Source organism: Rhynchophorus ferrugineus, unplaced genomic scaffold (genome assembly GCF_030347505.1).
Source record: "Rhynchophorus ferrugineus isolate W39M unplaced genomic scaffold, kcgeb_rfMv2 rfM11, whole genome shotgun sequence".
NCBI lineage: Eukaryota > Metazoa > Arthropoda > Insecta > Coleoptera > Curculionidae > Rhynchophorus > Rhynchophorus ferrugineus.
Window position 1 is genome coordinate 10648753 of NW_027472590.1, and position 13287 is coordinate 10662039.

Here is a 13287-nt window from a genome sequence, read left to right on the forward strand (position 1 = left end):
AGAATAGTCAACAAAATTAACAAAAATTTAAACGATAGAAAATATTGCTCTGCTGCATTTCTCGATATTTCTCAGGCCTTCGACAAGGTCTAGCATACTGGACTGCCCGTTAAATTGAAAAAGATATTGCCCCATACGCACTTTCAATTGCTGAAATCGTACCTCTCAGACAGACATTTTATTGTCAAACAGGGTGACGAATACACTGACCTACAGCCCATATATCCTGGTGTTACGCAGGCCAGTGTTCTCGGACCATTGTTATATCTTATGTACACAGCTGACCTACCGACCTCACGAAACACTACTGTTGCAACATATGCTGACGATACAGCGGTTTTATCATCACACGAGGATCCAATATCAGCCACAAAAACCTCCAACTTCATCTTAACAAAGTCGAATTGTGGTTGAAAACGTGGCGTATCAAAGCAAATGAGACAAAATCTACCCATATGACATTCACCCTTTGCAGAAGAACATGTCCCTCGGTAAAACTGAATAATCATGAACTTCCGCAAGCAGACAGCGCTACATATCTGGGAATGTATTTTGATCGACATCTAACTTGGAAAAAACATATAGTGATAAAACACAAACAGCTTGGGCTTAAACTAAACTAACTTTGTATTGGCTAATAGGGCGTAAATCTAAATTATCATTAGATAACAAGGTTTTGTTCTATAAGTCAATACTTAGGCCCATCTGGACCTATGGTATTGAACTGTGGGGTACTACTAGCAAATCTAACATAGATATCCCCCAGAGGTTCCAGAATAAAGTGTTGCGAGATAACTGATTCAACGCGATATCCCCATAGAACCCATAACGAGTGTGATTTAAAGTGCTAGTGCGAAGTACTCTGAAAGACTATTAGTGCATCCTAATGCACTCGTCAAAGAGTTAAATTTGCGCGATGACAGTGAAATGCGTAGGCCCAAACGCGTACTATCATACGAACTGGTTAATAGACACATAGAGTGAAATTTAATTATTTCTAGAATAAGTTAGAATAGTCATTAGAATAAGTTAGGATTGGCTTTAAAATAAGTTAGAATAGTATCTAGAATAAGATTTAGGTTATAAATTGTACAGCAGATCACTTACTGAAGTGATCTTCTACATGTTAGGATGGTTATATTATATAACAGAAATTAAACAATAATACTTATTGCCCACGGGCAGATTGTTGACTTTCCAAGAGATTAATTAAAAAAAATGAAAAGTTAAAAATATAATATCTCAAATAAAATAGCTTTTTTTAAATTTAGATCAATCTTTGCCACAACCTTCAACGTGTAAATTGAACAAAAAAATAGAATCAGACCTTTAATTAAATGTAGTTTTAAATGAACAGAACTGTTGCACTAATACAAGACTATTTTTAACTCCGCAAAATACTTTAGCTTTTCATTTTTTCAATATTTCTTTAAATTATCATTTCTTATGCTAATTATTTATGGTTAAACATCATATTTTGTTTCTTTTTTGATAAATTCTCGATCAGAATTATTCCGTTCAGAATCCTTAATTCCAAAATATGTTGAAAAATTTAATAAAACTTACGAATTATGAGAATTTGGTGTGGATGATGGCGTGGGTCTCCGTTCTTCTTTAACCGAACTGGTCGAGATCTTGGACGTCAACCGCTTCAGCACGTCGTCCATCGACCGTTTCAACGGGTGCAGAGAACTGTTATTGTTCATTAAATTATTGTTATTGTTATTGTAATGGAAATTAGTTTTTATATCGGAACTAGGCGAACTACACTCCGACGAGTTTCTCCGCCTCTCCATCTCCTCGTTGTGCAACGACAGGGCCGAGATGCAGGGCGACACCGACGTCATCATCGGACTGCTGGTCTCCACTCCAGATATTTTGGCGGTTTTCGACGGGATATGGTCGTCGTCCAGCCCGTCGTCTATGTCACTTCCACAACCGCTCGGCGACGACGATTCCGACAGTTTGTAGAACGCGTTGGAGGGGTTCACCATCGCGCTGGTGTCCTCCTCGCAGATATCGCTCAGGTTGTTGCTGCTGGTCTCGTCCAGGTCCGTAAGGCCACCACCGTCGCTACCGCTTCCTAGGTTCGTTTGGAGCTGAGAGGTGTCGGTGGAGCTGCCGTCGTGAAGCTTTGTTGGCGGTGACTTTCTCTTCGAAGACATATTTCTGTAAATTACCAAAAAAAAATGGTTACATATACGTAATAGTCTTAAAATTGGTTATAGAGTCTACGAAATGAAACATTCTGCTTAATTATTTTCAGTGACGCATTGCCTTACTTGGTTAATTTCAATGGTTTTTGGCATCACTGTCGTACAAGCAATCTAGAGGCTATATATGCCAACCACAATCTCTAGAGAATATAGAAGGGGATCTTTAATAGGCGCATGTAAAATGGAGTTTTATTATTTTTATTTTACGGCCAGACGATTAAAAATATAAAAGCTAAATGAATAACAAATTTGACGTAATTAGTTTTGATAAAAGATTCTGATATAAACAAATTTCTATTTATTATCTTGATTAAATACTGAACATTTTTGGTAATTACATATATTCTGTAGTACTTCCTAGAATGCAATATTTGAATGAAATATTTTCTGTATCAAAAGAATTTCTCCAGGAAAAACTCCTGTTAAGTATTGTAGCTGAACCCAGATACTATTATAGGACTAATTACCTACATAAAGACCTTCATGTACTGATTGTCACTCAGGAAATTAAAAGAATTGCAAGAAGACCTGAGGACAGACCCCATTTTCAGATCAATGCCGCAGTAATCAACTCTTGCGTAGAAAGAACAGACTCTAAACTTGTGTAGTGTAGTATAGTGACGTAAACATTGTTAGACACAAGGAGTGGGCCGATAAGTTCTCCTAGATATATATCTATATTTAAATTATAGTAAGGATAAATTATAAAATTAAACATTAGAATACCTTAAAATTTTGTATTCGTCGCAGAATTTTTGTATGCATTGTGTTCTAGATTATAGTGGCTTGAATAGAATGTATATTGATCCAAAATATCGTGCACTATATCAGAAGAAGCTTATTTGTCCAACACTGCAATCAGAAAGTCTGCAACATGTTGTTTGTAGATCCTTGGTTATTGCAGCTTCTTAATATACATATTGTCTATATTTATAAAATATCTTCAAAATAATTGACATGCATTACGTCGTTTTGTCGACCATTAAACATTAATTATCTATGTAGCCCAAACATGCCATTCAGAAGTTACTGGCTTCTGCGTCACTCTATGTAGGTTTCAGAAACTCAAACCCAAACATTTTCCTAACTAACCTTTAAAATTATGTGGCTTGTATAAATAGATTATTTTACGTTCAGAATATGAATCGCATTTGCCATGATTCTGCTAGTAATTCCGAAGTAATACGCAATATTAAAATAAAACGACAATAAACAAATATAATTATTAGTACGATTGATTATTTTGAGTTAAAGCTAATGAATCCTGAACAAGAATAGGAGCCAGATAAGAAAATTCACGTTTGCAACTTAGGAATATGTTATCTAGGTCAATGTCACCAGGGCATGAACCCTGAAGATAAGTCTGAACGTCGGCTGACTACGCTACGAAGAAAGCGAGACTGTAGACCACATACCAAAAAAAAGACTATCATGATTTATTAAAGTTATCATCTAACTAACATAGTATGTAATTTTTAAAATTATAAGAAATATACCGTAAAGTTATATTAATGACGATTTATTCAAATCTACCGAGAATAATCGTAATTGCAGGAAAATTTTTCTTAAAGTTAAATTTGTTCCATTAAAACTCCTCTCTATATTAAATAACAATCAATTAGTATTTATTCTTTGTAAATATCAAAAAGTGGAACCTCTAAAATCTTATAAAATCAAAAGGGTTCAAAATTATCGATGTTTAACAGATTGTGGAACCCATAAGAGCACCCATAACATAAGCTATTTTGTTCTTTTAGAGATCTCAATGAGCAATTACGATATTCCCTTTAATTATACTCGGTGCAACACAATAATTGGTACAAAGCAATTATGAAAAACTATTAAACATCAAGGGTTGCCAAATTTTTGCATTGTTTGGATTATTCGACTGTGTAATAGAAAATTATATATATGTACTACTTAATTACATATCTGTTACGGTCACAGAAATGTTGAAAAAACGTTTTGTATTAGGTTTTTTTAGCAAGACAAATATTTCCAACATTGTGGCAAGCTTTTCTTTTTCTTGTTCACCCACATACACTTTTTTTATCTAACAACATTTGATTTTTTGATTCACAATAATAATTGACATTAATAACAATAATCTGCTTTGGTATTACTGGATATCTATTTTACAAAACATATCAAGTATTTGGTAATAAGTAATAGACCATCTGCTGCATTATATTTTTCTATTTGTGGCATTCCCTCACAGCTTTTCTAAACTGACTAAAGTCAAATAAGAATATAAAAGCCTTCAAGCTTAATTCTTTGAGACTATGCTTTATGTTAGTAATGTTTATACAACGATTGTACATTTTGGGAGGTAGGGCATAAGATGCCAGTTTTCTTCATTCAGAGAATTTCACTGAGGCCTAACTAATCAATTTATAAAATGCGTGGATAATTTAGGAATAGACTAAAGCATTTAAACGAGACCAAGAGATTGACGGAGAGTTGGATATACTATATCTTTGGATTAACTCTTTACTATTTTGTTCCTTTATAGATCTGAGTACGCGACTACGATGTCGAGTATTGCTGAGTGTCGAGTATTCATTACAACGCTGATGTGTACCCCCAGAATGAAATGAAATGTTGAATAAAAAAACTAATTTTGCCAAAAAAAAAGTGTTTTACTATGGTAGGCTGGGGACTTTTCAATTGACCTGTTATATATATAAATAAATCCCCACGCCCGATCCTGCTTCATTGTGAATTTCTTCATTCAAAAGATAGAAAACCATGAACATTATTGATTGGCTCAACAGAAAACAAAATTAAAAATTTTGTGTATCAAAAAACACTCTGTTTTTGAAATATTTTTTAAAATTACTTACTCTAGTTCGAAATGAATATTTATAGCTCAGACAGGACAAAGTCTGTCCGGTCAGCTAGTACTCTATATAATATTATATGTGTATTATGACAGTACTGAAAAATATGGTTGTGTCCTGTCAATTACTAGTAAACTACTTCAACCAATTAGCTTCTTGCTAAACCCAGGAAAAAATATGGGTAATTTTCCTATTAGCGCGAAATTATTGTCGCTAATTTATAAACTCTAATTGGTATATATTGGAATCGTAACGATGTCGTCCAATCCGTTCCTGGTCAATTTAAATAGAAAGTCGTCGGTCCCTGTCGTGCAGGCTGTACGCGCACTCCCACTTTCAGGTTTCAATTAAGGAAGATGGAAAGTGACCACATTTTACCGTGAATAATTTCGACTATCTAAGGAATATATGTGTTCCTTGTCGGTAACGATTTGCATCTCAATTTCCGATAGAATGCAGAAAATGGAGCCCTGGAGCTGGTTCCTAACCATATTCAAAATTAATAGTTAATAGATAAGTTTCAATGTTCGGATGGAAATCGTATTTGGAGACTTCCAACTCGGATTTCGGGCGAGGATTTATGGAAAATGATGGGTTATTTAATAACTGTCGTCGTTCACATTCATTACTGATGGCTAGCGACGTTTTAATACAAGTATATATCAATATAAATCATGTATGTCAGGTACAGTATCATCATTATTATCATGAATTCATAACCAGCATTAGGAGTATCAGAAATCATCTGTTTCTCTAATTTTAACATTCTAAATTAGAGGTAGTAGTAAAGTAGTGGTATTAGTGGTGGTTAGGTAAGTAGTGGTAGACTGTAAAGAAGAATAACTCTTATAACCTTGATGAATCCTACAATTCTGCTATCTTTCACCAACCAAGGTCTTAATTGATGTATTACTATTGTTTTGTTGTACCTGTATGAAAACACAACCAAGATGCATGTGGGATAAATAAATCAGTATATATATCCCGAAGTAAAATCAGTTTAGATTACTTACTGAACTGAAATTAAGAGTAATGTTTATATAATTTACAAGTTCGTGTCATTTCATTCGCTTCAATCTTCTGATATCCTGAGCATTATTCATTATGGGAATCATCAGCGATAAGTATTGGCAATTAATCGAAGAATTTGGTTTTGCCACCGTTGGATTACAGTATGTTTGATGTCTTCCTAATCTGTCAACCAGTCAGTCTAAATAGGCTTTATAACCAACTGATAAACCAATGTGATAAACCTTAAGCCAAGCTAGCAGTTTCTTCCGACTGATCACTACTGTACTTTTGTTTGATTTTGAGCCTCATTTGATCAACTTTTTATCTAACGTGATGTTACCTCATCAACAAGATGTTCTTTCACAACATCAAAAGATGAAAGAGAATAAATTATGTCCAAATTATCCTAATTATCATCATCAATACCTAGTTGGTGTTTCTCAGTCTGTGCAGTACTGTTGATGCTTCATGGATTCGAACTTTTTTTCAGGTTATTTCTCTAAACTTTGTCTTGCCTCAGATAGTCATGATCTTAATCTATGTATTTTGGTATATACAATGGTGTTGATTGTTATGTCTGCATATATCTACCGTTAAGCTTATAAAAAAGTAACTCACAAATCATTGTAATCTGCGTCTTTGGAACTATGTTGATTAAATTGTTTAATATCTTCATATTTAATACGATCTCGCAGAGAATCATGCAGAATTTGCTTTAAATATTACATTGGAATATATCAGATTCTAATAGTGATAAAAACCATAGATAATATATGAGAAACCATAGATAATATACATGATAAAAATATGAGGCTTGTCTGATCCGGCCTATTACATCAGCAATGGATGACGCTTTCTTTTCCCCACCCGCAAGTGCTTTAACTGTATGCCGTTGAGATTTTAAATCATGTGATATGTTTGTGAAACGGTACCTCCAAGATAGTTTATTGTGAAATATGGTGAAGGGTACACTGAACTAAATCCAATATATTCAGGTATTCCACAGGGCAGTGTCAATATTCTGAAGTATTTTCTATGCAGCTGACCTATCGGTCTGAAGAAACTCACCAGGATCGAATATCAGTCAGGAGGAACCTCCAACTATACCTCAAATAAATTTAATTTTGGTTGAAAACATAGCATATCACGGCGAATGAGAGAGAATCTACTAGCGTGACGTCCACGCTGGGTAGGACTTGTCTTTCAGTAAATATTCATAATCATGACCACCCGCAATTAGAGAATGAAAAATATTTGGTGATGTATTTGGATCGACGCTTATTAATAAAGCGCAAAAATTTACTTATGTGAAAATCTAGATTATCGTTATTTTAGGCCTATTTAGATGCATGGTATCGAACTATGAGGTATTACTAGTAAATTCAACGTAGAGATCCTTCACAATTCCAAAATGCAGTGTAGCTAGCCATCGTCGACAGTCTGTGTTACATCTCATTAATTTAATTAATTAATTCTAGATATACAACTGGATAAAGTACTGTGAAAGAGAACTCAGAACACTGTGCGAGTTGATTAATATACCCATAAAATAGTGTTACCCATAGAATAAGAGAGAATAGAAATTAAGTTTTACTTCATACGTTGGTACAGGAGCCTACTGAAGCCACCTTCTTGTGTCATTATATAATTATAATCTCTTAATTGGCTATTGGGCAGATTATTGAATGTTATGAGAATAAAAAAATATTTGATGTGTTGTGAAGTGTTTGAAGCAACAAACCCAGATAATATTATCAGATATAAATAGCAATGTTTAATTAACTAACTTTTTACAATTACGATTTTATAAAAAAATCGATTTGAAAATTAATTATAAAATAAGTTAACACTTCGAATATGCATTAAAATCATAGTTGTATTTAATAAAAAACTGTTTCGTTCCACTGATTCCGCGAATACACATCGAACTTTGCCCGAAATGGAATTATTGATATACGTTGAGTTCGAATTCGGCGGCGGATTGTTGGATCGGCGCCTAATTCGCAGTAGATTAGGTAATCAAGTACACAATGTATTGATAATTTCCTTTATAATTTTGCAAAACGCACAAGTTCGAGTATAAAAGGCCGAACAATCGCCCGGGACATGATTTGAGGTCATGTCTTTATCGCATGACGACCTCGTCGAAATTACTAAACAAAAGTTAATAATTAAGTTAATATGCGTAATTGTCCCGAGTAGAACCGCCGAAAGAATGTGCTACTATTTTTAAACAATTTGATGATAACAGATTCGCAAATCGCGAAATTGTTAAAATGTTCATTTAGTCAGCCTACAATATTGTTATTGTCTAGGAGACTGTTGAGCAAACGAATATTTTTATAATGTACATCAGTGCAGTCAGTGCACCCCAATGTATTTGCCAATAAGCTAAATGTGAGTAATTAACAACAGTGAAATGTATAGGCTAAAACGTTTACTAACGTCTGATTAATGAACATACATAAACCTTAGAGCAAGATTACTTACTGACGTGATTTTCCACATATCATGTATATAATATTTATCATAAGAAGCCAATTGGGTATATCATTAAATAACCAAGGGCAATAAAAATATATATCTGCGACAAAACTTTGGCACACTACACATTTTTCATTAGTGTACTATATCTTTGAATATACTATATCTTTGGATTAACTATTTACTATTTTGTTCCTTTATAGTTTTGTGTTTGCAACTACGATGTCGAGTATTGCTGAGTGTCGAGTATTCATTACAACGCTGATATGTACCCCCAGAAATTAAGATTAAGATTAAGATACTAGCATCTGATTAATGGACATATATAGACCTTATAACAAGATTACTTACTGAGGTGATTATCTACATATCATTGTATATAATAATCTCATGAGAAGCCAATTGGGTATATCATTAAATAACCAAGGGCAATAAAAATATATCTGCGACAAAACTTTAGAACACTACACGTTTTTCAATAGTGTCACATTTCATATTTCTAGATTCTATTAATGACGGTTTGTCATGATATTCAAATAAATATTACAAATGACAACAGCTATGGTTTACTTACAATTTACAAATCTAAAACACAGTTTGGTATTTTTAATTTTTATTTCAGTAATGGGTTCATCTTTTTTCACAGCTTTAATCAGTCTCTTCATATAGGCTTTTTACATTATCTTGATCTAACTTTTTCCAGTCATCTTGGATAGCATTCCTAGTTGTTAAGTTATACTTAATGTGTACTCTAGCAATTTTCAGACAGACGACAATATCAAAAGAGCAAGCGGGTAAGATCTGGCGATTTCTGTAAGATCAACATCCTCTATTTCATATCAAGTCATATATCTATGGGAACATTATCTTTTTATACCCATCGAAATCATCACATAATATAAAAATTATGATAATCTTGATCACATAATTCTATCTTCTTCCAAAAATCAGGGTCCAATAAGGTCACATAACTTCATTAATAGCTATAGTAGATTACAGTATCATATCGCGTCCGTCGAACATTGACCATTGAACATTGAACATTGTCCATTTTTCTGCTTCAAAACATTAACTGGAGTAAGAATGATAAAGCATCGGTACTACTATTTTTTGAAGAGTATATAAGGGATCCTTAAAAACAATTTCAGAGAGAAATAGCAGTAGATAGATCGGTGACTGATTTTTGTTATCTTGGTAAGACTTGTAGATAAATTGTTATATAAATGTATATGTAATTGTATGTGTATTGATGAAATTAGCGGATTTTTACACAATCAGACATCAAGTCTTTCCAGCTAAATAATTCCAATATATTTCTAATTATTGGATTGTATATTATATGATTAATTAATAAGAATATATATGATTAGGTGTTTGTATGTACATTCAGCATTTTCCACTTTAAAAGGCATTTATCAAGAAAAATTGATATATACTGGTACATTAATAAAATATTTTTCATCATCTCCTACAACCCTTTGAAATCCTTCTGGCAACATAAAAACAAAGGTCGATTCACCACCTGTTAAACTGTATCAATTTTTTTTAGATTTTGAATTGGGTTTTCGTTAAATAAGTCTTGCAATTCATTGTGTAGCAACCTTTTTGACCCTCAAAGCCGTTGTTTGGCGTTGGCATCGAAATCACCACAATTTAAATAATTGAAACCATAATATGACAATTACATGACGAGGTATATGACGAAGCAGCATCATCATACGTTTCTAAAAGTGTTTGAAGAGTTTCGGTTGCAGATCTATTCAAATCATACTGCATACACTGAACAATTAAATAAAACTAAATAGAAAACAATTATTTTACGTAGACAAACGACAAAACCATCAAATTTAGTTAACTATTAATAACGTCATCTATCAGAATCTCTATATTATTAGGTACTAAAACATAGAATCTGGTAGCTGAACTAATAAAATTGTATTGGAACGTGGATTATTTGTCACGTTACGTTCGTGAATCCATAACGTCTTTGAGACTATAAAAGGTGTTTTAAAAATATACCCCTTTTATTTTCGTTCCAAGACAATTGAGAACTGGTAGAAACATAATACAGCGCGAGGTTTATTTTTAGCTCTATTTTCAAAATAAATCGATTTCGATATCGTTTGTTTAATAATTGGGAATTCATAACAAACATCCCGTTATTTACTCACAATTATTGTCTCCGACTTCGGAAAAAGACGAACGTCAAAACAATACATTAGAATGGGTATTTTATCGATTTCTTTCCTGCTTCAGCCAGAAACAGCAGATAAGAAGACGTTCTTACGCGAGTTTGGGTCAAACAATGGTCCAATTATGTCGATTGTCCTAGTTTCGATTTGATTTGTTACAATTTGGATCAAAATAAATTTGACTACATATAAGTGAAACTATTGGGGAGTCTTCTTATATCAGTTATAACCGAAATTAGGTTCAATGGAATATTTTTACTCGATTTTTTTTAATTGGACACTTATTATAGTTATAGCGATTATAGATGAATTCTGATAGTATGAATTACCACCGAATTACATTTTAAAGGAATCGGCAAGTTGTTACTATTTCCTCATCTTCCTGGCAGATTCATCTTTTTGAATGTTTTCACAACATTCATTGCTTATGTCATAATAAAATGTAATACAATTCAAAAAGTTTTGCCATAATAATAGCGAGAGGTAGTAAACCCTCAAAAATATTTAGATTTAATTGTAATTATGAATCCAAACTTCTTTTTTAATAGTTAATAATTGGTAATACAATAAGATAAGTAGAATAAACTGTAAACATTGGGAATATTGAATTTGAGCACAATATATGACGAATATACTTTGATTAAATAAATTGAAGAAAACTTAATACACCAATAATTAAATGTTAATAACATATATAATAATCCTATGGGAGAGATTGTCATATTTATGTTTTATATATATATATATATTTTTTTTCTAAATAAACTTAAATTAAGCTTTTTAATTTTTACAATCAAATAATCTGATGATTTAAGTTGATTGATAATCTCTTGTACTTGCATCAGTATACAAGCAAGAAGAGTGTGACACCAGTATGTATTTTCCATATTAAAATTAAATTACACTATTTAAGCTAAACTTAAGGTTAAGGTTAAACACTTGGATACTTCAAGTTCATGTGGTTTGGTCCTCATCAATATTCTCATTTTCTACGTTACTGCGATTTAGTAACCTTATGTCATGTTTTAAGTCGAAATCTTGGAAAACTTCGTATACCGATTTAATTTCGAGGTCATCGTGTAATTCTTAATTGGTTAAGAGGGTTAAGAATTAGTTATTAATTGAAGAGCTTTGTTTTGGTATCGGTGGATTACTGGTTGATTTCATATTTTACTGTAACCCCTTATTCGAACACCACAAGTCTAAATAGTCTTTAAAATTCCAGAATAACTGATAAACCAATTATTTGATTTTAGGTCGAGTTAGGAGTATCTTCCAACTGACCAATTTTCTTGATATTGAATCTGATCTGCTCCGATATTAAAAAAAATAATCCTTAAATTAAATTTTCGTTGAATTTTAAAGAAATAATGAAATAAAAACTGCCATTGTTTTTAAAATAATTTTATAATGTCAATGTAAAGTGATCAATTATGCTTTCTAGTAACCTTTAAATTCATTTTCTGTTAATAAATACATAATTATTGTTAATTTAATCACAATTAGATTAAATACAAGGACTTTAGTACTTTAATTAGTATTTTAGATATATATTTTTTCAATTTTCGACAAATTAATAAAAGTATTTTAGAAAGAGAGATATAATTATATCACCAAAGTAGTTCATGTAAACAGAGAATTATTAAACACTAATAATAATGTATGGTGGAGACACAATGATAATGAAAAAAAATGTCGAAAAACAATCAAGAGTGGAAGATAGATGCAATGGATACAATACAATAAAAAAAATAAAGCAATAGTAGTTGGGACATGTGATGATCAGTCTCCTGTAGATAGTTCGAGAAGAAGATGAAAAAAGAAAGAACTCAGATCCATCACGTGCATTGATCCACTGTAAAGGATCTAGAGAACTACTTCAGAAGCGTTGATACCATTTCATGGGGTGTAGTAAGTAAATAAGTAAGCCCCCATTTATTCAATCGAGCTGATTCAATCAAGTTAGTTTGTAGGATAGTCCAACAATTTAAAGAAAAGGTGAAATATAATTAGAGGTATTTCATATTTTAATTTTTAATTGTGTTAATAATAGGTGGACTACACTGCGGATCTTCCAACTAGTAAGGACACAATGTCTGTGATTTACGCTGATGACACTGCCATCCACTCTACGCGTTCTGGCACAAAAACTGTTACGTTTCAACTGCTATAATATCAACTGAATCAACCATGTTACTTGAACTCTGAGAAGAGAAGCAACATGCAAGAGGAAAATGCTTGGGCCTTTATTTGAATCGTATGTCAACTTGGCAGAACCATATCTGGTATAAATCCAACATCAAACCAATTTGGACATACGGCATACAACTATGGGGGGCATCGCAAACAACAGAAACGTTGAAATGGTGGAAAGGTTCCAGATTAAAATTAACATGCTCAATATTCCTCTAGGCATGAAGAATACATCTACTTGATGATTGAAAATAGACAACAACAGTGGCTTATTGTTCTGAAGCGGATTGACACAGCGCAGAACAGAGAAGGAAAAAAGCAAGAGGCGGATGTTGCTATCTATAAAGAGAA

The 13287-nt window shown here is 32.6% G+C and overlaps 1 protein-coding gene across 3 annotated transcripts in view; it reads right to left on the reverse strand.

Annotated features, from left to right (window-relative positions):
* Sox102F (transcription factor Sox102F) overlaps positions 1–13287 on the reverse strand; it is a 402041-nt gene that overhangs the window by 137578 nt on the left and 251176 nt on the right. For all 3 annotated transcript variants that reach the window (XM_076418510.1, XM_076418511.1, XM_076418512.1), the window contains exon 2: positions 1567–2169. In XM_076418510.1, coding sequence (XP_076274625.1) covers positions 1567–2169 — 603 coding nt within the window. The remainder of the gene's footprint in view (positions 1–1566; positions 2170–13287) is intronic.